Genomic DNA, 24,329 nt, shown 5'->3' with positions numbered 1-24,329 from the left:
ATGCACTGACTTGTTTGAACATATTCTGAGTCACTGAGTTGTTACAAAAGGCCTTTTTCTTGCAACAGTAAGTCTAGCACTAGCTCTTCAAGCGAAACTAGTTTGATACCTAAACAGAGCCAACCAGTTTCCTGTTTAGTGGATATAGACCTGGTTTGATTCACGGATGATTAGAAATATTGAAATTAAGATAAATTCATGGGTTTTAAAGTTTGTTGGTACTCATTTTTTGAGAGGCTAAAAGGGAAAAAACAGGTTTGATATTACTTGCATTCAGCAGCATTTCAATTAACTCCTCAAAAGCATGTTTAAACATGCCTAAGATATATTACCCTCAGAAAGCAGCATGATTTGAACACATATTTCAGATCATAGGCCAAGGGACAAATCCACTTTCTCCTCGTATTTGGAGGAAGCATGCATCTGCAGAAGTGAACATATGTACTACTGGAACACAAGACATAATGCACTGCAGTAGGTTAATTTCTTTAAGGAATGTCTATGTATTTTAAGCACGTTGTTTGTAAATAGACAAACAGAGCTTGCTGAAGTGAATACCACAATCAGGTTTACATCTGTACATGTGGATTACGTGGTTAAGTGTTTTCATACATATAAGCAGTGTTTTATAATCAGGGTTATGATTTGTTATGTGGACCCTAAGAATTACATGGTAGGATTTTCTTCATTCATGCTTTCAAGTTAAATTTAGGTCAAGTATTTAACTAGTGCATAAACATATTTCAGCAAGTCACGAACCGCAATGAGTTAGTCCATCTTTATCTCAAGAAGCATCATTGTGATTTCACCCTCACAATCACAGTACTGATTTAGTGAACAGTATAAAGGTCAGAAAGGCCAAAAATCCCCCGAACCAGTGTTAAAAAGCCCTAAGGAAAAGACAAAAATTCCTCAAAACTGAAACGGACAAGAGAAAGACAATGTAAATATTTATGTTGCCTATGTACAGAGACCACACTCCTCTGTTGTCACTAATTTAGTTGTTGGTCATATATTCCATTCAAGGGACAATGACACAGTCTTCCTGGCACAAATCAAGGGGTTGTTATGTAGCAGAAGTGGTACTTCAATATTGTTGTGTACATATTGCATTCCTCTGGGAATTTCCACAAGAAAAGCCCTAGAGTAAGAACGCAGTAATTGTCACAAACAGCATTTGTTCCTTGGCATAGCTGAAATAGGTCACTCAGTGTTATTTTTTGTTACAGTTTTATGCAAGACATTTATAGGACTTTAATACACATGTCACTTCAAACATCGTAAAACTTATTAGTCAGAAGATGTCACAGGATGACACAACAGAAGGAACTGCAATTTTTTGCACAAAGACATTTTATAAGATTTTATGAGAAGTTTGAGGCTTACTTCTGTAATGTGACCCATGTTTCTACATCCATCACACAGAAAAAGGGAAACTTACTGGTATCACTTTTCCTTCTTCATCACAGACACACATTATCACTTCCACATTTCTCTGAGTTGTTTTGTTGTATTTATCAAAATCTCCATACAGCAATGTAATATAAATGTCGTTTCTTATATCTCCTAAAAAAAAAAAAAAAAGGAAGCATTGAGAGTCAATGAAAATACTGAACGAGCACAGGGTCAACCGAAATGCAGGGGAGTACCTCATTTTCTGCAGTTAAACAGAGAAAAATGTTCTTTTTTTAATCTGAAATTTTCATCTGTTATTCTGATCTAAAAAGACACTATATTGTGATGTGAAGCGAAGCAAAGGGGAGTCCTCCGAGTGACTTGACGCAGTTCTCGTCCTGCGCTGACACCTGCTGGTGAGCTGACAGATGACGCATTACTGAGTTTTCCCCAAATACACAGCTCTCCTTACAGAGCCAGCTTCGTAGTTTAATTTTCTCCTGTGAACAAACTAACTACTTTGGAAAGAAGTATCGAGATTTGAATTGAAGGGTTTGGAGGTACGAGTTTGCTACTTTTTAAAAAAGAAGCACTGCAGACAGTGAGTGACTTTAACTGGAAAATATCTTACCATAAACCCCAAATATCTAGAGATTAATAATAATAAACATAGGAGTTCACAAAGAACAGCTATAAGTTAAAGTAAAAGTAAGGTTAATTTAACATTCAAGTAAACATCCACCATAATCTACTTAGAAGACAAGAAATCCCTGTAGAAGGAGCTGGGATTATCCCCTCACTGCCTTGATGATATTTTTTCCTTGTTTAAGTACTAGAAAATGCTTTCCAAGGATTTCACTATTTTATATAATCTTCTAATGTTGAAACAACACATGCCATGAGGGGTGAATTCTAAAGAGCCTCTTAGTTACCCATTATAGAAGAGAGTAAGACTGCAACTGATGCTCATTAACCTTGAGGGTGACAACATTTCCATTCCTATGGCAGAGCAAAGCACCTCCTACCTGGCATAATGATTTCAGGAAATCCCAGCTTTCTGGCAACAACTGTGGTTCTGTCTACAAGATGTGGATAGTCCTTCCTAGTCTGATTCACGTCTCCAACGAGCATTTTCACAGTTACCCAGACGCCTATTAAGAGAAAAAAAAAAAAGATTACATTTATGATAAGGAAAAAAACCCCACTGTTCAGATGATTACTTCCACCCACCAGAACAGCCATAAGAACTCCCTTCCCCCACTTATTTTAGCTGAAAGTAAAAGCTCTATAATCCAAAACTCTGGCTGCTAATTTAAATGGACTCCAAGATTCTGCAACAAGCTCAAGATTCTTCAGTTCCAGCTTCAAAGCTGACGCACTTTCATGGTGGTGATACAGCTCTACCATTAAAGCCTTTCTTTAAAGCGTAAACAGTATAGAATGAAGTTCCACAAAAAGACCTTGTTACTTTACTAAAAGCATAAATAAATCTACTTTACCTTGTCCACCACTGTCTCCTTTTGATGCAGTGACTTTGCTTAGGAAACTGTGTAAGAAGTCATTCTCTGCCACTACCCTGCAGGAGAAGAAGCAATGTCTACTAGGAATTAAGCGCTAGATACATCAAACACCGTGCAAACGCAGGCAGCAAACCAGCTCAGTCCTCTGCTGTACTTGACCTTGCTGTGATATGTTCTGGAATTTCATTATCTCTCACTCCCAGACCACTCACATTAAGCTTATGTGTACACTGAAGTGAAGAAGATTAAATGGACGTTTTGTGACACTGGCAATATCAAAGCTTATTGTTTTGTAGGAACACGCGCTGCGAATGCACTCACCAACCCGCCACTCCAGCCCATGCTCCCTGATAAACAGCCTGACAAGGGAATGAACTCCACACTTTTTTCAGCTACTTTTGAAATTAGGAACAAATTCTGACGTAACAAACATGTTGGATCAAATTGTAAACAAGTGAAATAATAAACCAGTGAGTCATACTTGGGTCTTTCAGAATTACAGTTATCCTCCCCCCAGTACGCAGCAGCAGTGTGATGTAGAACACACAAATGTGTTCCCAGTGAGTACTATTGGCATCTCTGCCTTTGATCTGCGAGTACCGCGTTTTTAGGCAGCTGGTCTGGCATTTCATTTGAACCAAGTTGATGTATGGCAGTTCAACTACCCTTCAACTGAAAACAAATTTTTACTCAGACTTTTCTCAAGTTTAAAACAGAATCAAGCACATAAATTACAAGTTATCCATACTCATAAACCTTAACTGTTGAGTACAACTGTTTAACTTGGCTTTTGCTAACTAGGACATGGTACCAGCTGTCTGAAGAAGCAGATTCATAGAAATACACATAAGTTTAACATGCTTTGTAACCCCTGTCAAGTCTTAAATGCCTTTTACAGTATTTATACTTAAGTAACTAGCACTAGTAAAACATAAAATTAATAAAAGGAAAAATTACTACTTCTTGAGAGATTTCGCAGATTATAACAACCAAAGAGAGACAGAAATATTTTTGTGTATAAAAAAAGATATCTAGGACTATCTTACGGGTGAAAGGGAATGAAATGCTGCTTTTCTTCATCGCTTTCGGCTTTTCCTTTTATGATATCTGTAATATCCATAACTAGAAGAGTAAAAGAGAAAACATCAAAATGTAAAATAGCATTGGAAAATGGTTCCTCTTATCTATGAATAGCATGCATTAATGTTCTTGTGCTTCAAGGTAAACACCAATTTGTCACTAGCAAGCAGGGTAGCCCAGTAGGGGTGGATTTGTGGGGCAGAACATTTAGTGCCAAGTCGACACTGCAAACATGTAAAGGGAAAATTGCTTCAGACCTGCGGATACAGGTCTGAGGGCATTGGTGGTGCCCTGGGGACATAATCAGTTTTATTTCATCTGCGAGGAATTCTGTTGTTATGCTCTGGTACTGTACTTTGGTTTGCACTGTGCAGCACTAAGTATGAATTTAATTTCCAAATAATTCAAGAGTAGATTTCTGATTCAAACTAAAATGCTAATGTAGGTGCAGTCTTACATGGATTTAAAAAATTAAATATTGAAGATAGTTGATACAACTATTCTGTATTCTAACATGTCTTGGTAGAGATTCCACAGTCCAGGGTTGGCAAATACCACTGGGGTCATGCTCCAGATACAGCACAGGAGACATCAGTTACCTGCCACTCCAAAAGGCCGCCTTAGTCCTTGCGTGTATTTCTTTGAGTTACTGTCTTTGAGATCCATCCTTCCAACTCGGACTATTTGACAAACTAAATAAATTTTGTCTCTGCTAAGATCTTTATTTCCAAGATCCTAAGATACAAACAAAAGAGAATTGAAATATTACTTGGGGAAGAACCAAGTTGTAGAATTTAAACCTCCAGTAATAAATGGAGCCTCAATAGGAAAAACAACTATAAACTGAGCCCAGAGAAATGACGGAGAACGTGACAATTTGAGATTTGAAGAAAATAAGGTAAGAAATATAGAGAAAACAGTAGCAATCAAGAGGTACAGCAGATTAAAAAAATCATCAGTAAATTTATGATGATTTGAAGAAAGGATATTGAAGCATTGTACTGCCTGAAAGCACTCAATGACTGCTCATCTTGCTCTCTTTCTAAGATTAATTCTGCTTCCTCCATCTTGCTCAGTCTTCAGGAGTTCTGATAGTGACCACAAAGATGAGACAATCTGGTTTGCAAATGTGAAGGTGAACTGGAAAACACTTACTGTGAACACTACTTTGAGGTTGTTGAGCATATCGATTTCCTTTGGAAAGCCTCTACTCCCCCATCTCACCAAGTAGTTCTCACTGTTTTGAAGACAAATACCTTATTGACATGTGATTTAACCATTCTTCCCTTTCATGGTACATTAAAAACCACAGTCCATAACAAAGGTTGCATAACAGACAGTAGCCTGTGCTGACTAAGTCTAATACCAGACTAAAGAGACAAGAAGAATGCTATACAGAACACCATCCATAAGTCTTGAAAAATAACTTGAACATAAGAGAAAACGGCACCTTTTCTGGAGGAAACATTACCCTCATCAGTCTGTGTGATGGGAGTACTCCACAAAATAAAATCTTAATCTATCTTTGCATTTACAAGTAACTCCCATTTTGTTCCCCTCACCATTTCAGCACTGCACTCCAGATACCACAACATTCCCCATCAAGAATAATCTCTTAACTTTGATGAGTTCAACTCAGAAATTAGCTATCAAAATATTTGGGATCCCTGATTTCTTCAGTAGCTGACAACAATTCGGTCTGTCCACACTTCCCTTTCCTTTTTGTTTTCTTTTTTTCATATATATATATTCTCTGCATTACTAGCATGTTGGGAACTATTTTACTTCATTTTAGCTAGCTCCTTTTGCTACTCTTCCACAATAAAAGGAAAGAAAGCTTACCTTATCATTGTTAATTTCTGTGGATCGTACAGCGACATAAAGAGTTCTGCATCCTCTCCAATTCGGCAAACAAAATTGCGCACAAAGACGTATAGGCTGTGGGTGGGAGATGAAGACATTCGGGAGTACGATGCATAATCTGGTTGATCTTTTGACTATGCAGGAGGAAGAAAATCATTAGCTAGAGCCATGAATTCAAACGGTGGGATACTACAAGGACTTTCAATTTTTTTAATATGTGTAACAGTTAATCTTGAAAAATCATAGAAAATTTGAATGAAAATGCTTGTTTCCAGCAAATGACCAATGCCCTGTATAATCCTCTGACATTGCTTCATAACGCAGACACGACTCGCAAGTTTCTGACCCTCTGCAATGCTTCACCAGTATATCAACATCCTTTCCTACTGTGGAGCTAGAAACTTCACAGATTAGAAGGCGCAGAAGTGACGTAAGCGTGGAAGATCCCAGCTTCCACTCCAGAGCCTTCACTGTATGCAAGGTGATAAAAGACTCCGGCTGGGTTCTTCAAGGCACTGCACCTGGAGTAGGGAGCTACCTCTGTGTGCAAATAATGGGAAAGCCGATGACAAAGATGCCTTACAATAATCTTAGAGGACTTACTCACTGTGAGTAAGACCTTCTTTGGTATGGGATTCTAAGCATATTGTCCTTTCCAGGAGTAGAACAGGGATTACTTTATTTTACGAATACTTCCAAGGAACATGATAGATAAGCTGCTTCTCTTCCCTTCTCCCTTCACCTCCAGAAACGTTCCTTTCTTGAAAACCTTACATTTACTTGAACTGAGGACAAAAGAGCCAATTTAAGTTTCCCTCCTGTAAATCAATGTATTCAAAAATTTACCTCCCAAGGAAATCAGACTATAGAACTATTCTGAAGTCCTTTTCTAAAATCTTGTTAAAAGACTGTGCCTAAAAGATTTGACAATATTTTTGCCATGCCGTAAGAACTCAAACCCTTTAGGAGAAGAGAGCAGGGGATTGGACTCCATGATCCTTCTGGGGCCCTTCCAGCTTAGCTAGACAGCCTATGACCCTGTGACTTCAATACCTTAGGCCGATTCTTCAGCCATATAAAGGGTGAGGCATTATGGCCAGTTTTACAGAGAAATATCAAGCTGTCACTACAGAGGCAAGCCTACAGGTCTGAAAGTGACCGTTTCTGAAGACAGTAGGATATATCCATTGGCTCTATTTTTAAAACAAGTCATACAGTCTGTTGCAGACTACCAAGTTTAATTTTCCTTGTATCGTCAGTTAATTACATTTTGATGTCTGCGAAAAAAGATTTATTAGGTTACACTGATGAGAACAGCTCATAAGGTTTTTTCCAGTCATTTATCATGGGCAGTATTGAAGTGTCATGACAGCCCAACATTTTGTCAAGTGTTTTACTTGCTTTATTACTGTTTATTTTCTCGTAAATGGATAAAAGAACCCAAGACCCTGAACAGATTTAATATAGAAAAAGGTCAAGGAAGTGCAGTCACCTGCTTTGCACTTTAAAATATTAAATTTATGCAATCATCAGCTTTGCTTATGCATGCCAGCTTCTGGTGCCCACAAAATTATGCTGAGTTCACCTGATTCCCTCTTTAGTGAGCCTAAACTCTGCAGCTCCATCAGACTAACAACGAGCAACATGTAGCAAACAACTAGTGTTTGCTAGAAAATCACAGGATCTTCTAAACAAGCTTTGCTTTGTCATAGCTTGCAGCCTGAACTCCACGCAACTGCTCACCACTCAAATCAGCCTGCTGGGTGGCCCACAGATGGAATCAGGAGCCATTTCTATTTAGGAAGCCAAGAACAGGTTTAGACCAGCTTTAGACACAGGTTTTCAGTCCAGCTCACAGCCTGAATCCAGTGCACAAATGCAACTCAGTCAGTTTGAATCTTTGCCATATTTATAACACATGAATGTGAATCTTGAGTCAGAGAGAAAATTTTCCAGCAACTTTTACAGTAGGTTACACTCCTCAACCCTCATACTGTGTTTTCATTTTGATTTTAGCAAAGGAAGCACTAAGTACGGCCAGTCATTCCTACCATTTCCTCCTTAATTCGCTCAGCAATTTTATTAGTTGCCTCTTCATGTGCATGAAATAGGCTGATGACACTGGTTTTATCTGGATCCAAGATATTCCCATCTTCATCTCTAACTATTAGATCTAGTTCCAGAATCCTGTGAAAATACAGAGAGCAAAATGGCAGGGTTATTTCCTGCTAAAAAAATTAAAGCTTCAAAATGTAAAGCACAAGGAGCTGCTTCAACTTTTAAAGCAATAAATTAAGTTTAAATACAAGCAACAGTTTTTGATTGAAGAAAAAATTAACTAAACCCCACGGTTTTCTTATGAAGTTTGAAAAGGAAGATGTGGCATGCCCAAATCTCACATCAATGAGTTACAGAACTGCAAGCAGGAAAATTTCATCATCCTCTCTGTTCTAGCTGGGTGCTGTAAAATATATCATGTTTTCCAGAAGCAGCATAAGCCACTTACTTGTTACCATAATCAATTTTGGTGGTGACTTTCTGTTTGAGTTCTTTGAGCTCATCTTTTGGCAAAGTCCCGGACAGAAGCTGTGACCGCCACTCCATTAAGTCATACATCATAGACTGCACCTGCTGGAACCGCTCGTTCTTATTTGTCTAAGATATAAAAGAAAATGAGAGGTTTCAAGCTTCAAGCTGAAGGGAAATGTTCGTTTTGACAGTTAAAGGATGTGTCATATTTAATGCTAAATGATTGCAGGAGCAAGAATTCGGCAAAGCACTCAGCCTGGCTTCCTTCCTCCTCTCATCTCACAAATTGTTAAGGATGGAATCTCCAATGTGACTGTAAAGATATGTCATTACATTTCAGCAGTTTGTATGGAGATAGAGAGTTACATAAGTTTTGTTTTATTTAATTGTGCGGTTTTAAAATTTGGTAACCAAGTCTCATCAAGCGAAAACATTATAGAAGCAATTTACTTCTGTAAGAGATACTGAATAGGAACAACAACATTTGATTGTGTTATGAACATATTTAAAAGAAAAGTGAGAGAATGCACAGAGCTCCGGTGTTATTCACTGAAACAAGAAATGTTTTAATTGTTCACTTTAACAAGAGGAAGACTGAGAAGTGACGTGTTTCTGAAATGAGGAAAAACTACACCATATTCAAGATTTCTTTGCCCCAGCAGGGAAAACGCAAAATCCAGTAGCTGGCATCCTGAAGCAGTCTGTGCAAGTTGTTGAAACAGATTATCTGTTAGAAGCCACTACTCAGGTAGTAGAGAATTCACCATCTTTCAGTGTGTTTCCAGTCAACACTTTAATCTAAGTCTGATGACCAAAAATTCACAAAAAGTCACTAGAATCAATAGGGATTAATAGAGCGTTCCAAGATGCACAATATCTATGATTATGCAAATGTGAAAACTAGCTTTCTATCCTTCCAATCCAGATTTTTTCTCTCAGAGTCTTGTAGTCCAAGGACAGGTATAATATTATTATAAGAAAGTTGGACCACTGTAAAAAGGATAGTTCAGGACTACAAAATATTTTGGTCCAACTAAAATAACGAATCACTCCTACAGTGATTACACTACAGTGTGGGCATTACAACCATATGCAAAAGACCACCATGACTACAGGTTGCTTACTCACTGGGGACACAGATGGTAGCGTTTTGACTAGTGGCCATTTGGGCTAATACCTCCAAATTCTTTGCACTTCTATGTATTGGTGAAAGTTCTTACAGGAAAACACAGTTTTCTCCAAGATGCAAAAAAAAAAAAAGGTTGTCTCCTTAGGAAATGTAGAATTGAGATATTGAAAATAAGAAGACTGACTTCTTGAAATTGGCAGTTGTTAATAGCTACACACACTATAATCCTTGAAAAACTTCTATTCTAGCATCCCAAGAACATCGTGAATCTTCTTCAAATGCATCTTCATTACTCTTATCTTGAAATTTGTCAAGATATATTTTGTCAAGATATCAAACTCCTATCTTGAAGTTTGATACTCCTGTCTTGAAATTTGTCACATCCACAAAGAATTATGAAAAAATTATCTTGTAGAGGAGACTCAAGGTTTAAACTAAATGCATGAAGTTACCCCACTCCTCAGCAGTAAGTCAGCCTTGTAATCTAAATCCATTGAAGAAAATGGTAATCAGCGGCAAAGTAATTTCCTAAATCCTCCCAAATCCTGCCCTGCATCTAAGAAAAGACATGGATTTGACCAAGGCCTCAATATGCATCAATAGGACTAATTAACAGGCCACACACAGCATGCAAAAATGTCGTACCACATAGAGCTGTTTCCAGATGCTTCCCCATTCCCAGAGAGTAGTAGTAACTTCTTGAACTAAAGGAATTTCAGCAGGTATTGCATTTTCTGTTTGTCTAGGAAAGAGAGGAAAATTTAACACAATGAAAATGAATATCATGGATTTATATCATAGTTACTGTGTTTAAGACATATAAATGCCTTAAAACTCATTCTTTAGCAGACAAGATCCTTCATGTAATAAAACAGTTAAATTCAATACCTTTTCTTTTCAACAGTAACTTCCTTGATGTGGATGAAAGATTTAGGAAATATTCCCTGCTGAGGGAGAAAAAAAAAATCCACTCATTCTCCAAGAACATTTAAGTAACAAATAAGAGCTTTCTAAATCCCACTTCTACATTTTCTTCATAAAACTATGGCTATGAACATAAAATCCAATCTCCAAATTAACTGCTGCCTGTCTAGATTTCTGTCCTGCTAGATGCATTTCTGATTGACAGACAAATAATAAGTTTTGTCATATTGTTTTCTGCAAACATAGACTGCGTAGAATTCATAAAAACCACCATCTTCCATTTTCTCTGTGCATCAGCCATCATGCATATTTCTTGTTCTGGGACAAAAATCCAGTCTCATTTAAAGATCAGCTTGATTATAAAACCTAAAGAGAGACGCTGATACAGGATTGTTGCATCTAGTGAAAGAAATACTGACAGAGGAAATCAGTCGGTATGAACAGCAAAATGGCCACTGACAGGAAGTGTAGTAAACCCTAAGTTCACTTTGAAGCGTAAGAGCCAAGAACATGATGCATAAGACTAAAATTGATTTACAACAACAAGGACAATCTTTCATTTGCAATGCACAAAGGAGGGAGACACTTAAGCTGTGAACTGTCAGTCCTCCTAGTTAAATGGGGCACCGCTGCAACCGAGATTACGGTCTCATCTTGTGCTGCACAGGGCCGTGCCGTAAGAAGCCCAGCAAAATGTAGCAAAGGAGGCAGCAGATTTCATTACGTTCTCCACATTTATTTTTAATTGACCTGTTAGAAAAACAATGGTCACCAGACAAAAAGATCTAATGTGACGTGGCCTTGCTCTACAACAGCCAAAATATTTTAAGTCATCCTGAAGTTTGACCATCAATCTATCCACAACAATCCTCACATTCACTAGCAAATGTGTCTTGGTAATTAAGCTAAGGTCTGGGACTCTTCTTTATTCAATAACTGACATCCACGTGTGGTACTTCACAAAGGCTTTCAATTAGATTTCAGGTTTTATAGCCATTTTCTTCTAGCACTGAATCTTAATCAAAACATAATTGTCTCTTATCGCTTCCACAGTTTTTCATTAAGATTTAAGTTCAAAAGAGTCCATGAAGAAGCAAAGTATATTTAGTGAAACTTTGATGAATGAAGTTAATTGTACTTAAAACATGGTATGCATGTTGACCTTGATGAAACACTTTAGCAATATTGAGTTTTTTAGAAGGAAGTGGTTAATTCTGGTAATTATTTTCCCTTGTTTAATTTTACGCTGAAGTTTAATAAATCAAAATAAAATTTTAATTAGGATAAACAGCAGTAGCATTTTGAGCCAAGTGAAATATCAAAAGAGTATACAAAACACAGTTGTAGGACTGGGCAGGATGTGAGGGAAGAGGGTTAGCCAGTCTGTCATATCCACCCTCACTGCAGATAACTACTCTGGATAGCTTCCACTGAAACACTCCGCCCTATCAGGACCTTATGGTAAGCTACCTTATCACTAGCCTGGCTTCCACTCATCGGTGATGAGCTAGAAATGAAAGCGAGCAAATAAGGTGTGCTGTGCAGTTGTACTGGAGCTCACAGGGCATGAGAGACAGGTAGAAGTCTGGAGAAAACAATTATGCATAATTTTCACAAACTGTCTTAAAATATGTAGTCTTTGAGCAATGAAATGAAACAGTGAATCAGGCATCTCATACTTCCAAAAGGAAACTGAAATATGTCCATACCAATACCTAACAAGCCACCGAACGCAGAATAACAAAAAGGAGAAATACGCATCTGAGGACAGATCTGATTTTTTCTGACGGCTCATTTTCTGCCAACAACTGTCCCTCTGCTCCCCAGATATCCCTTTTTAAGTGGCTGTGAAGGTTTTGTACATCCTTTTTGCAGGCTACAAAGAAGCAACTTCCAAACATTTTTACCATAAGTCTAACTTTAAATGTCTTCAAATTGCTGCTGCCTAAAAGTATTTGATACTAAGCAAGTTTCAAAAAATGCTTTTCTTCTAGAAAAGTGCATTTGACACTAAAAGTAATTTTCTTGCTACTTAACTCAGGAGTAATCATACACAGGGTAAAAACTATTTCTGCTTGTCCATTTTTAGGTATAAGAATAGTGACTTTTATCATCAACATGATTTGGTACATTTAAGAATTTCAGCCACGTGGGATTTGTTTATATTGAATGTAGCCTAAAGAATCCTTAGAAAGAAGCACACAGACACATCTAACAGCAAAGTAACTCGAGAAGTTATTTCAAACTACGTCTTAATCACTCTGTTAACCTGAAGGTACAGTGATGTTTTCTTCATTGATCTCCTTCTCCCAGTCCTCACTTCTACTATTTGCCAACATTGTCCAGGACAAATGCTGATCATTTTATTCATCTTGAAAGGAAAGAGAACAGGGACAGCTGACTTGAGAGATCAGAACAGGACTATCTAGTAAGAGATACTGACAAAGTTGATTCTTTAAAAACAGTCTCAGAGGAACAACAAGCATGCTCTTACCTCTGATCCTTTACGTCTTACTAGATAACCCTTATACCAATCTGAAAGGAAGAAAGAGTGCACTTAGTATGACAGAACACATGCATTAAAATAATAAAGTCATGGGGTTTGTTTCATATAAGAACTGTCTAGCACAAGATGTTTAAAAAATGTTACTTCAGAAATACATAAAATCCGTAACATGGATATCAGCATGACTTGCACATTAGCAAGTATGGTTACATGGTGCGCTCGAGTCTTGCACGGCAATCTTACACAGAATCCAACACCCCGACACTTGAAGGTAGGATAAGCTGTTTCTAATATAATACATAACACACACATCTTTCCCTCAGCCAAGACTCATGACATTGGATACCCCAGGAAGCTCTTCCAATTACATCCCAGGTGCCGTATTAACGCAATACATGGCAGTCATATATATCTAACTTTCCTGAATCCAAGAAGAGTTAGCTGCCTTTCTGCTATGAGAAATTACATCCTTGAGACCCAACTCAAACCAGCAGCTTCCCAGTGTAACGTTCAAGTCAGAACCTCAGAAAAACATGAAAGGCTATTATAGGGCTCCTGCTTCACTCACAACTAGAAACCCCTTCTGAAAGAGAGGACTGCAGTATTGCCAGAGTAGCGATTAAAATACTAATTGAGGCTTTGTTCCATCTATGCCCCAGGTAAGTCAGAACAAACTTCTACAAAGAACATAAAATGAAGCATTCAACCTTCCTGAATCACAGCAGAAGCCACGTCCACTGTGCACACATTCCAGCATGAAACATCACCTGCACAGCAGCAGCATTCAACTCTGCTGGATACTGCTTCTGTTTCACCCCAGTGAAAACCTGTCATGACTACAAGTGTACTTTTCCTGACTATAATTTCATGAACAGATATTCTCTCTTCACTACCACTTCTCTCTCTCACCATTTAACACAGCACAGGTATTTCGACCATGCAAGCAAAGCATTAAAAAATGAAGTTCTGAACAGAACTGTGAGAAAGACAATTTAAAAACCACAGGAAAACCACTGACCTCTAAGACAGACTCAGGACAGATTTTTCTCAGGTTTTTCAGCACAGGGATTTTTTTTTTCCAGTATCTTCTCAACAATAGAATTCAAACTTGCTTCTAAAACTGAACTATTTTCACAGTCTCCAATTTACAACGAAACATGTAAAATCTCTCACATCCCATTTCCTGCGACTGTACATGTATGTTGTGTGCATATATTTTGTGTGCATATATTTTGTGCATGCAAAACAAACTAAAATAGTATGTAAAATGAATGCAAGAAAAAAACCTGTTACTGTTGGTTACTCTTCAGGTACGGCTAGCATATTTTTAAGATATCTGATAAAAGATGAACTTCCACTTCTTCATTGACAAATATATTTCCTAAAGCAAGCTATGAGACAGCGTGTTAAGAGCGGAGGGTTCAGAAAAGGCTTTTAGATAGAAAATAACCCCATAAGCTCAGCACTCTATTTGCTAGGCTGGGCTGATGACAAACGTTCCACAGGAGTCAGAAGCCTCAAATGCTCTTTCCGCAACTAACAGAGACAGTACAGGGATGAGGAGGTTTCTGCTTTGCCAGTGAACTTGTTCTTAGACAAAATGTTTAGAACAGAGGCTTAAAGAATTTTGCAGACCTTTCATATTCTTAGAAGAGGACACAAATTATTATTCATGACAGAGATGCATCTCTTCACTAATAGTCTAATGAGTGACATCAATATTTTCACTCATGCTTTAAAATATTGATTCTCTCCTACAAATAGAAGAAGAAAAAAATACACTGCTGTGCTCCTGAGCATCAGAGGTATGGTTTCTCAGGTGCTCTTCTCTCAAACACTTCATTGTTCCCTTGCAAAACAACCTGGAGTTCTAAGAAGTGAAATGGGCTGGGCTCAAATAGCTTCAGATTCTTTGCAGCCTTATGACCACAACATACAAGGGGTCCTTCAACAGCGAGCTGTCTCTAGTGCGGCAGTGGCCTTTCTCTTCAACAAAACTGCAGTTAAGATCATACTGACAGACAGTGGAAATGGGTTGCATGTGATTTTACAATACATTCTGCAAAGCTGGAAGCACTTTACTTTTTTCTTAAAACCCTTACCTAGTATTGCAGCAGACTGAAAATAAATGACTATTACCATGACATTTGCAGATACCTAACTGTTGAGTTAGTAGTAGTAGTAGTAATAATAATAATTCCATCCTTGTTGCTTTATAGTAATAAAAACTTCATAGCCCTGGCAGACTTGGGATAAAATTCAGTCAGATTGTGAAGGTACAGATCAAAATCAATATGCAGGAATACACTACCGCTACACTATCAACTATTAATTCAGCCTCACAAAGGTACTACGTTCACTTTTTCTTCCCCTGGTTGGATTTATTGTATGCTTGTGCCAGCTGGTCAGACATCTCCACATACCAGCTGTGGGCAGAGTCTCCATCAGCATATTGACTATCTATGGTGCATGACTTGGACTTCTGCTGGTTAGCATGTTCAGTATGTTGGATGGTTTCTAGAAACGTTTCCATCATGCTGACCTACAGAATATTTTAACATGCTGGATTCCCATCTTACACTCTAGGATGACTTAGGGTACTGAGTATCTCCTAGCAACAAATACTTAGCTTAGAGATAAAACGTAATGCATTAGAACTCAATCTAATATAACTTCCATCAGGTACATTACAAGCTGGTACAAACTTGATAAACTCTACATGCACCTTGATGACTTTCTCCTTTGGTAATGGCTTCCCAAAAAACCCACATGTGCTGTAACATTTCTGATTTTAGTTCTCCAAAAATGAATAGGTTCTTCCTCAAAACAGAACATCTCCACCAATACAAATAAAAGCATTAGACAATTACTTATGTAACATGGGGAACTGCTGTGAAGTAACAGGATCAAGTTATTCACACTGATAAACTTACAGCCCGAAGGCGACTGACTTACCTTCACAGGTCTCCGTGATACAGACCACATCTCCAATCTGTAAAGGCAGCTGTGATATTCCTGTGCCTTTGAAATTGTATATAGCTGGAAAAGTAAAGGACAAAAACACTTTTTCAATACAGCTGTACACTACAGTTAAACCAAAACACCCCGAAGGTTAGTAAGAGTCTGATACTGAGGTAAATACACACAAAAAAAAAAAGAAACCAAACTCTAATTCTATCAAGCAGCTTCATCTGTTACCATTAAGTAATCTCTTCTCTTGCGGAAATGCCAAGGCGTTGAAAATGGCCAGTGCTGAAAACAAACCACCCAACAGCACATGCATGAAAACCAGCTATTCATAACTGGTCTGCACAGGATTTAAGAGCCCCTACTTAGATGCAGGTCTTCAACTTGTACATGCTCATTGTGCTGGACAATTGTTAGTCCACTGGTCTGACTCAGGAGGGCACAGTTTACAGGAATTTATGGCGACACTGGTGAGAAGGGGCACAGAGTTGCTTATGGAAACCAATAAGTGAGTTTACCGAATTCTTTCCTGGGTTCAGATGCTTCATCTTAACATGAAACTGTGTTTTACGTAGAAAGAGTAGAAAGTTTCCTAATTTTCTCTGCTTAAATACTCTGAATAGAACACAGGAACAGCAGGTTTTAGACATGTTCTAATCAGAAGCTTATCTATACGTGGTTAAGAAACAACTAAGTTTCAGAGAGGAGTCAGAAAAAGAGATTCTTTTCTAGTTCTTCCATTCTAGGGCTACAGGATGTGGGCTGCTATGGTAAGCATTTGTTTCTGTACGTTTTTTTCTTCACGGGCTTGGTTATAGACTTTTACAAAGGCATCACAGAGTAGAAGTGGTTACTGAAGCCAACGTCACACAGGAAAACTGAAATACGTGAGCCCAAAACTGCCATTAAACTGCCCAAGCAGAACAGTAGCTACTAACCATGACCTCTGCCACGCGGCAGACGGAGCAGTCGGCAGTTTTCTTCCTTGCCTCATGCCAGCGTCCCAGGCCAGCCACACACAGAGAGCATCCAAACTGGCACTAATTCAGGCTAGGCGAAAGCCCATCTTGCGGAGCCTTCCTTCAGTATATTCCTTTTGCTTCCCCCTCCAGGCTTCTAAAGTAGGATATCCACCCCCACGAGGCCAAACTGTACTCCACCGACACATTTTACTCAAACACTTTACTTAAAATTATGTTTCAAGTCTGTAATTAAATTGCTTTTCATGAAAATGCGTAAGGTAGGAGCGTGGAGCTAAATAGATGCATCATCTTCACTTTTCTGAGTGTTCCATAAACTGTGTTTCCCGTTTCTTTTGCCATCATTATGTTTATTTCATTTCTGGAACAGAAATTAGAAGTAATTTCAGATTTAAGAGGCTTACTGGACCAATTTCTTTTTTTTTCCCCCTCCATGAAGAGGCCTTTCCAGCAGTTACTCCTCCTGATTGGGTTGAACAGGGCTTAAATCACTAAATGCAAGTGGTGAAGGAAAAAAAAAGAAACCCGACAAAAAAAAATCCCACACACTTTGAAGTGAGGCTCTGCTCATTTATTGAGCCATTTATTCCAGAGAAACTTGAAGACACTTCCTCAGCAATCCTCAGAGAGCCGCTTTAGATCACCACAACCGAATTTCAGTAGTAGAGGTATAATGTCCCGAACTGGCTTCTGGCTGTTAGTCCTGACATAGGTTTCAAGGAAGAGAAGAGGGCAAACAACCTCCTAAGTTATCATGACGTTTAAAGAGCGAGTGTCACTGGGGTGTTGGCAGGGGGCACGTGTGTGTGCGCTCTTGCTGTTTTCCTGGAACGGCCGCTCTGATTAAGATTACTGTTGACTACTGGGTACTTGGTATTTCAAAATACGCACTGCTCTCCTTCCAGCTGTATTTGTCTCGATACAGATGCAAAGTACTGAATCACATATTCACACTGCACATTGGTTTCACTCTCTTAAAAACTTCATTTAACAGCAATTAATATGCTGAAGAGTGCAGTAACAAAGGAAGTGGCTGTATCAGCTAAGACTTCGCTAAATGAGTAAGTGGAAACTTTGAGAGAAATTTGACTGTAGAATTTGGATTGTTTGGTAGGATGAGTTTAACTAATTCCTTTTCAAAGTTAAGCTATAGACCTTTCCAGACATTTTATGATGAGAAATTATCTTCCATACACCACTGCAAAAAAGTCTATAAAGGACACCCAATACCATCAGCTACAGATGTTTCATCTACAGCACCAAAAAACTTAACCATCACATCTGCTAATTTTTTAATGAGTAACTGTGAATGCAAATTTTACTACTATTTCTACCTATATCTTCTGTCAGTTCTAACTGATATCATTTCTGTGGCCCTCTTATATTGTGAGTGTGACCTCAGAGTTCAGCAGTCAGGAAGACGGTTCCCTTTTTTCCACCCTCCATTGAGGTCTTTGGGGTTATATGTGTGTGGCTGTGTGCACACAAACACATATTTATTTTGCTCTTCAGAAATAGTATATGAAAAACCTGTTTGGACTTTAAGGGCATTTAAAGGGATTTTAAGGATACTAACAAAAGGGGTTGTTTTTTTTTTTTCCAGTTTGGGGGGGTTTGTTTGTTTTTTTAAAAGAAACTCTACAGCCAGAAATAAAGGCCCCTTCAAATAACTCTGAAGAAATTTCTACCACTCCACTCCCTGGCATCCTCTATCCCAGCCATAAACACAAAGGTAGACCATATCTTCCCGGCGTAGAAGGTGCCTGCATGAAGACCCTGGCATTCATTCTCAATCCCAGAAGCAATTACTGACCTCAGGGGCAACTGATGCCATGGCAGTGAGTTTACTAGGAGAGATTTGGAGAGCATATGCCCTCCCCGGCAGCCAGCATCAGTGTTCCCATCCATGGTGTATCTGTACACGGATGCTGTCAGGTTCTCTCAAAAGGGCACAGAGATTGCCCAGGAACTGCAGCCTCAAGACAATGTTCCTAAATAGAGACTGCACAGTTCATTGAGAAAACAGTTCACAAATGTCCCCCAGATCAGCAAAGAATAAAGATATCTTTTTACAGCTCACCACAATCTCAGTGGTCATTTTATAGCAGGGCACAAACAAACCGAGGCAGAACCCCCTTAGATTTCAGGTTGTTTTAGCTCCCTGGGGAAAGCCAGCACACCACACCACCACTGCTTCAGAACACAAGCCTAAGAAATACCACCTCGAACCACTGACACACAGGATTTTGCTACCCGAACTCTGTTCAAGAGCTTTGAATTGTACCTCAGGAAGATGGAAGCAATTCCCATCATTCCCATGAAGCAAGCCCGAAGAATCCTTTCTTGTTCAGCCAAACGATACATGCTGCAAGGACAGTTACTCTAAGAAGTTTCTACGTCCGATTCTGCCCTAGGTCTCACGTGTTCAGCTAGCCAGCCAGGGCTAAAGTGAAGGCATCTACCAGTGTCCATCCCAGCAGCAAAAAAAGAGTATGAAGGCTAAAGAAAATCCCTACATTTCAATTTAATTCCTACGTAGGTATTAAAGCCAGAGCTGTCAGACAGGACGTGCACGTTCCCCCGCTGGCTATACCCATGTGCATGCTGGTGAATGCACGGCCGTGCGCGCCGGTTCATCACGCCAGAAAGGTGTGTGTGCGTTTTCCGAAGGAGAGCAATGAAAAGCTCTAGAGGACGTTTCTCTTGACATGCCAAGACAAAGTAAATAAAACAGTCACTCTTTGCTCAGAGTGGGATTCCTGTTAAAATATCAATTCAAACAACCGCAGATTGAGACAGAAGCACAGCTAACATTTTGTAACTTCTGTCTCCTCGTTTTAGAAGATAACAAGCAGAAAAACTTTTTAAAAAAAATCATACTTTGTACCTCATTTGGGAGCATTCACACACAAAACACCCTAGAAAACACGCAGTAATCCAGGTAACAGATTCCCCTCTCCAAACAGCTAAATTTCCTCAGGATTCACGTGCTTTAAAAGCTCAGATACTTACCATTCACACGGTTAGACTGTGAGCAAGGAAAATCCCACAGAGCTCAGGCACTGAAGCCACTTACTATTCTAATTTTGACATCTTTCCTGCCTGTTTTCCTTCACGTGAAGTCGATGCCCTGTTCTTTATAACAAACTCAAGCATCACCTTGTTTCATTTTTGAGACTCACCTTTTTGCAATAAGCCATTTTTCAAGTTGGTTTTCTGGGCTACTTTCCACACTTCCACTTAAACAGAATTTCAAAAAGATTTCCAAAGTCTCAGCTTTGCTGAACCAGCCCTTAATTTCACTCACCACAATGGGAGGACTATCTGGAATGATTTCTATGGAGTAAATCATGAAGTGTTCACCTACTCAATTTCTAATTAATAGCCTCAGCAAGAACTCTGTCCCATTTTACTTTTGAAATAGTACAGCTCCGCTTTTATGAGTAATAACATAGAAGTAACACCTTCTTTCCTTACGGATCAATCCTTTGTGTTCAGTTACCCTTTTCTCCTCATGAAAACAGGGTGAAATCGCTCAGCAAGGATGCTGACAGCTTTGTTTGCATCTCTACTGCAGTTGCCCTTTTGTTGTTCCCCGAGCAGCTAGAAGAGTCGGTTGTGTTCAGGGGCTGCATTTCCCGGCACAGATGAGCTACGCTGAGAAGCTCTGCCTCCCTCACAGCTCAATCGGTTTAGACTTCCCAGAGCTCTAAAATAATATTCAGAGGTGTTCAGCAGATGAAATCAGACAAGCCAGGCACAGCCCTTCGCGCTCAGGCTGATCGTATGCTTTTCTACAGTTTCAAAGAAGTCACCCACTCCCCTCCTCCCCCCCGCTTGCTTCAAATCAACAAACACACTTTTCCCGATTCAGCAGTACAGGAGTAAACCTGACGCTCAAATTGAGCATTTCAACATATTTTGCCAGCTTTTAACTTTTTCACAAGTGTGATCATTTCCTCAGGGTCTGAGCAGATTGCAAACATTTTTCATCTTGTGCGTTAGTAGAAAACTGTCATCCAAACCCACTAGACTACCGCGACTTTTCTGTCTTGTTCCAGCCATAAAAGTACCTTCCATTTAGGCTGGGAATGCTTCAAGACTAAGCTGAAAAACCTTGCCCATCAAGTGGGAGCTGAAGGCATCAGACATGCTTTTAATAAAAGACTTAGAAATTCAACATGAGAATCATTCATCAGAGACTTGAACACAAAGATTGCTGAAAACATAGAAGACAAAATAGCCCTATGTAGTCAAAAAGCTTCCAGTCCGTATTGTTCCAGGAGCTTGTCAGCTTTCACAGATTTCATGTCTCAATAGATTCAGTTTACCCTTATTTCTCACTTTCCTGGGACACAGAGACATGCCTACAACAGGCCTTAAATTCAAAAAGCACTTCACTGGGACTATAGTTACTACAGGAGTTTCCTATAATTCAAGTTGAGCGATTACACTATTTTCCCTCCAATGAATTCATTTTATTTCCAAAAGCCACTTGGAACACCCTTCCAAAACTAAATCTTTAGTGTGACTATTTCCTTTTTAAAATGTGGTTATTTGGGGGTTTTCATGGTCGGGGTATTTTTGCTGTTTGTTTTTGTTCAGGTTTTTTTTCGTGGGGGTGGGGGGGGGCAGTTGGTTGTGGTGAGGAGGGAGTGGACAGGACAGGACGAGTGGCAGAGGTAGTATGTGTGTGATTTATGGGGTTTTGGTTGGTGCTTTTTTTTTTTTAATCATTCTGGGAGGAAGATTTTTTTCCACTATTCTCACCAACTTCTATAATGAAAGAACAAATACACTTCGTTTCCAAGATAAAGGAAAATAAATCAGACCATGAGCCAACAGCTTGGCTAAGAAAAGGAACTCGTGGGTATAAGCTTTAGCTTAGTGAATTTGCAGTTATCTAACTCAAAGCAATTGGACAGTAGAAATAGAACGCTCCCTACTGAAGTTTGAACAAGGAAGTTCTGTGTATGAAAACATCACATGATGTATATCACTAGTATTCTGTTACTGATGCAAAGTCCATTTGATTATTATTCTCATTTTCCCCATTCTTCTGTGACAGACTAAACCACAGACATTGCTCTGATTGTGATTTTTTACATACAAGTATAAAAAGTCTTACAATATAATGTGCAACAGGAAAACCTCCTCTAGCCCAGGAAATGGACTGACTTGGGGTGAGGGGAGAAGCAGGAAGTGGCAGTATATCACCACACATGCTGACACAGCCTCCACAGATTCTCTTTTACACCAAAATCACGTAAGTGCTGGTAGCCTGGAACAGCAGGGGAGCGAGCAAAGGGTCAAGGAAATACCACCAGGTCTGCAGCATCACCTCTCAGTCACCGACTCCAGATCTTCAGTCATACTCTGTTTTGGACTTCCCATTAGAAAGCACAAACATACCCACCCTTCGTCAAGGAGCAGTTCAATGACCCATCTAGAACAATCAGTAGAGTGGAGCAATAATCTGATCCGGCTATGGTGATAAGATGGATACGGCAGTAGCCTGATCCAACCATGGTAATAATATGGATATGGCAATAATCCCACCTGGCTACGGTAGCTACAGCAGAGGGAATGTGTGTTCAACATCAATGTGACAATTCAAAGGGCTACTGTCGTTTTCCAGGTACAAGTTTTACCCTCACAGCCCTAAAACTTGAGGAATTATTTCTGCCGAGAGTAGGTCTAATCTCATTTGGCCCACTATTAGTCCTGCGCAGGCAAGCTTGTACAGTCTTTCTTCTTGAGCAAGTTACTTCTCATGGCTAACCAGGGTTTTGGGGGGTGCTTTATCTTTTTATGCATACAAAGGAAAAGGCAACATCTTTGAGAACGAGTCTATCTGCTGCTTCACAAACTGGATATATCAATTCCTTTATGCATTTAAACGAACTTTATCGAAGCTTTGATAAACCTGTTGTCTGCATTTAAACACGGGTAAAGTTCCTTAAAGACAGAGATAATCAATTGCGTCCATCTGGTGTGCTTGGTGATCCCTTCTCCTTCCATTCTGCAGATTTCTTTAGTCAAACAGTGGCTGTTTGCTTCTTTGAGCTAATCTCAACCATACGTCGAGTACTATGTCATTTGCAGCAGGAAATGAATTTTTAAAACTTTCAAATAAATTAAAAAACGATAGAGTTTTGTATTGTCCTCATCTTCACTCTTCCTGACACAAAACTACCACTGGCATCCTAAAGGCTTAATACGACCCAAAGTTAGTCTGTCAGTTAGTTCCAAACACCAGTCCACAAGTTCCCGGTCCCTCTTTACACCTGGAACCTTCCCAAGACTCCTCATCCACGTAATACAACCGATTGCAGATATTCAGTGAAGCGACTAACACGAGTAATCCAAACGTGCCTTCAGCACATGAGCAGTTACCACACTCAGACTTCTTATGATTCCAGTCGCTGTTGTAAGCCCGAATAACCAGAGTGAAGGAGACAAGTCTTATCAGGGAGGTGGGGGAGAGAAGGAGAAGCAGTATTTGTAGCAGACCTCGTTTCGGAAAGCGGTACCTGCAAATCTAGCGATTGCACTGCTACCACCCTACAAGCCATGCATAGGTGACATAGGTGTTAGAGGTGACGGTATCTGGAGAGCAAGAGCACTGGTCCACTGCCAGATCAAATACAACCTCGTCGTTCCGAGTTTTTAAAACCCCCTGAACTTGTGTGGTCTCTACGGCAGTTAAAGCTTTGCAGTATCAAAACGTTGCCATGAATTGTTATTTTCTATTACTTCATTTTACGTACTAAAATAGAAATGGTCATGATAAGCGATTCCTACTTACTATTTTGAAATAAATATTCTTAGATCAGAGATAGACAAGACTGCTGCTACACAGAACTGCATGCGCTGGATATCGTATGATGAGTCAGACAGTGCCGTGACTTCTTCAAAATGCATTGCAGTATCAATGAAAACAAACTTCACCGAATCATCACTAGTTTATGAAACAATATATTTCATACATTGTTCTTTTTAGGATGCGTGGTTTGCTGCACCTTTCCCATACCATGGAGACTCCGAGATCATCCTAGCTTTTCATGTACTCGGTGATCTCAGCTACAAGCTAAACAGGCAAAATCTGCCTGCAGACAGCCTGGCAGGCTGAACCAGTGACAGGCAGATCACAACCAGGGCCTCGCCAGGGGACACGCGTTGGTCACACCGGGCGGTCAGTCCACTGCAGGGCTACGTGCAAAAAAAAAAAAATCACTATCCTCTATCATGCTTAACAGCAAGTCTGGTTATCTGGCAGCCATAACGTTCAACATGGTAGTGCAAGAGCAGGCCTTTGTCTTAACCACACGAAGCTCACCATGACCCAAAACGCTCCTTTTAACAAGGTGCAACCAGTGAGGCTTGTTTTATTCGACTAACTGATTAGTATCTAGAACTCCTATCCCTAAACCAGG

The 24,329-nt window shown here is 39.4% G+C and overlaps 1 protein-coding gene across 1 annotated transcript in view; it reads right to left on the bottom strand.

Annotated features, from left to right (window-relative positions):
- Positions 1-1,441: 1,441 nt before the first annotated feature.
- Positions 1,442-24,329, bottom strand: part of LOC104499908 (dedicator of cytokinesis protein 2-like) — a gene marked incomplete at its 3' end in the record, with an annotated part of 24,033 nt that continues 1,145 nt past the window's right edge. The window contains exons 2-14 of the mRNA XM_010143479.1: positions 15,902-15,985; positions 12,935-12,975; positions 10,405-10,460; positions 10,162-10,258; positions 8,365-8,513; positions 7,910-8,045; positions 5,838-5,992; positions 5,151-5,232; positions 4,595-4,730; positions 3,962-4,037; positions 2,895-2,971; positions 2,421-2,546; positions 1,442-1,566 (exon numbers count right to left, since the gene is read on the bottom strand). Of these exons, the coding sequence (XP_010141781.1) occupies positions 1,442-1,566; positions 2,421-2,546; positions 2,895-2,971; positions 3,962-4,037; positions 4,595-4,730; positions 5,151-5,232; positions 5,838-5,992; positions 7,910-8,045; positions 8,365-8,513; positions 10,162-10,258; positions 10,405-10,460; positions 12,935-12,975; positions 15,902-15,985 (1,340 nt within the window). The remainder of the gene's footprint in view (positions 1,567-2,420; positions 2,547-2,894; positions 2,972-3,961; positions 4,038-4,594; positions 4,731-5,150; positions 5,233-5,837; positions 5,993-7,909; positions 8,046-8,364; positions 8,514-10,161; positions 10,259-10,404; positions 10,461-12,934; positions 12,976-15,901; positions 15,986-24,329) is intronic.

Source organism: Buceros rhinoceros, unplaced genomic scaffold (genome assembly GCF_000710305.1).
Source record: "Buceros rhinoceros silvestris isolate BGI_N320 unplaced genomic scaffold, ASM71030v1 scaffold38919, whole genome shotgun sequence".
NCBI lineage: Eukaryota > Metazoa > Chordata > Aves > Bucerotiformes > Bucerotidae > Buceros > Buceros rhinoceros.
Note: the sequence above shows the minus strand (reverse complement) of the source record. Positions and strands in the feature narration are given on the sequence as shown.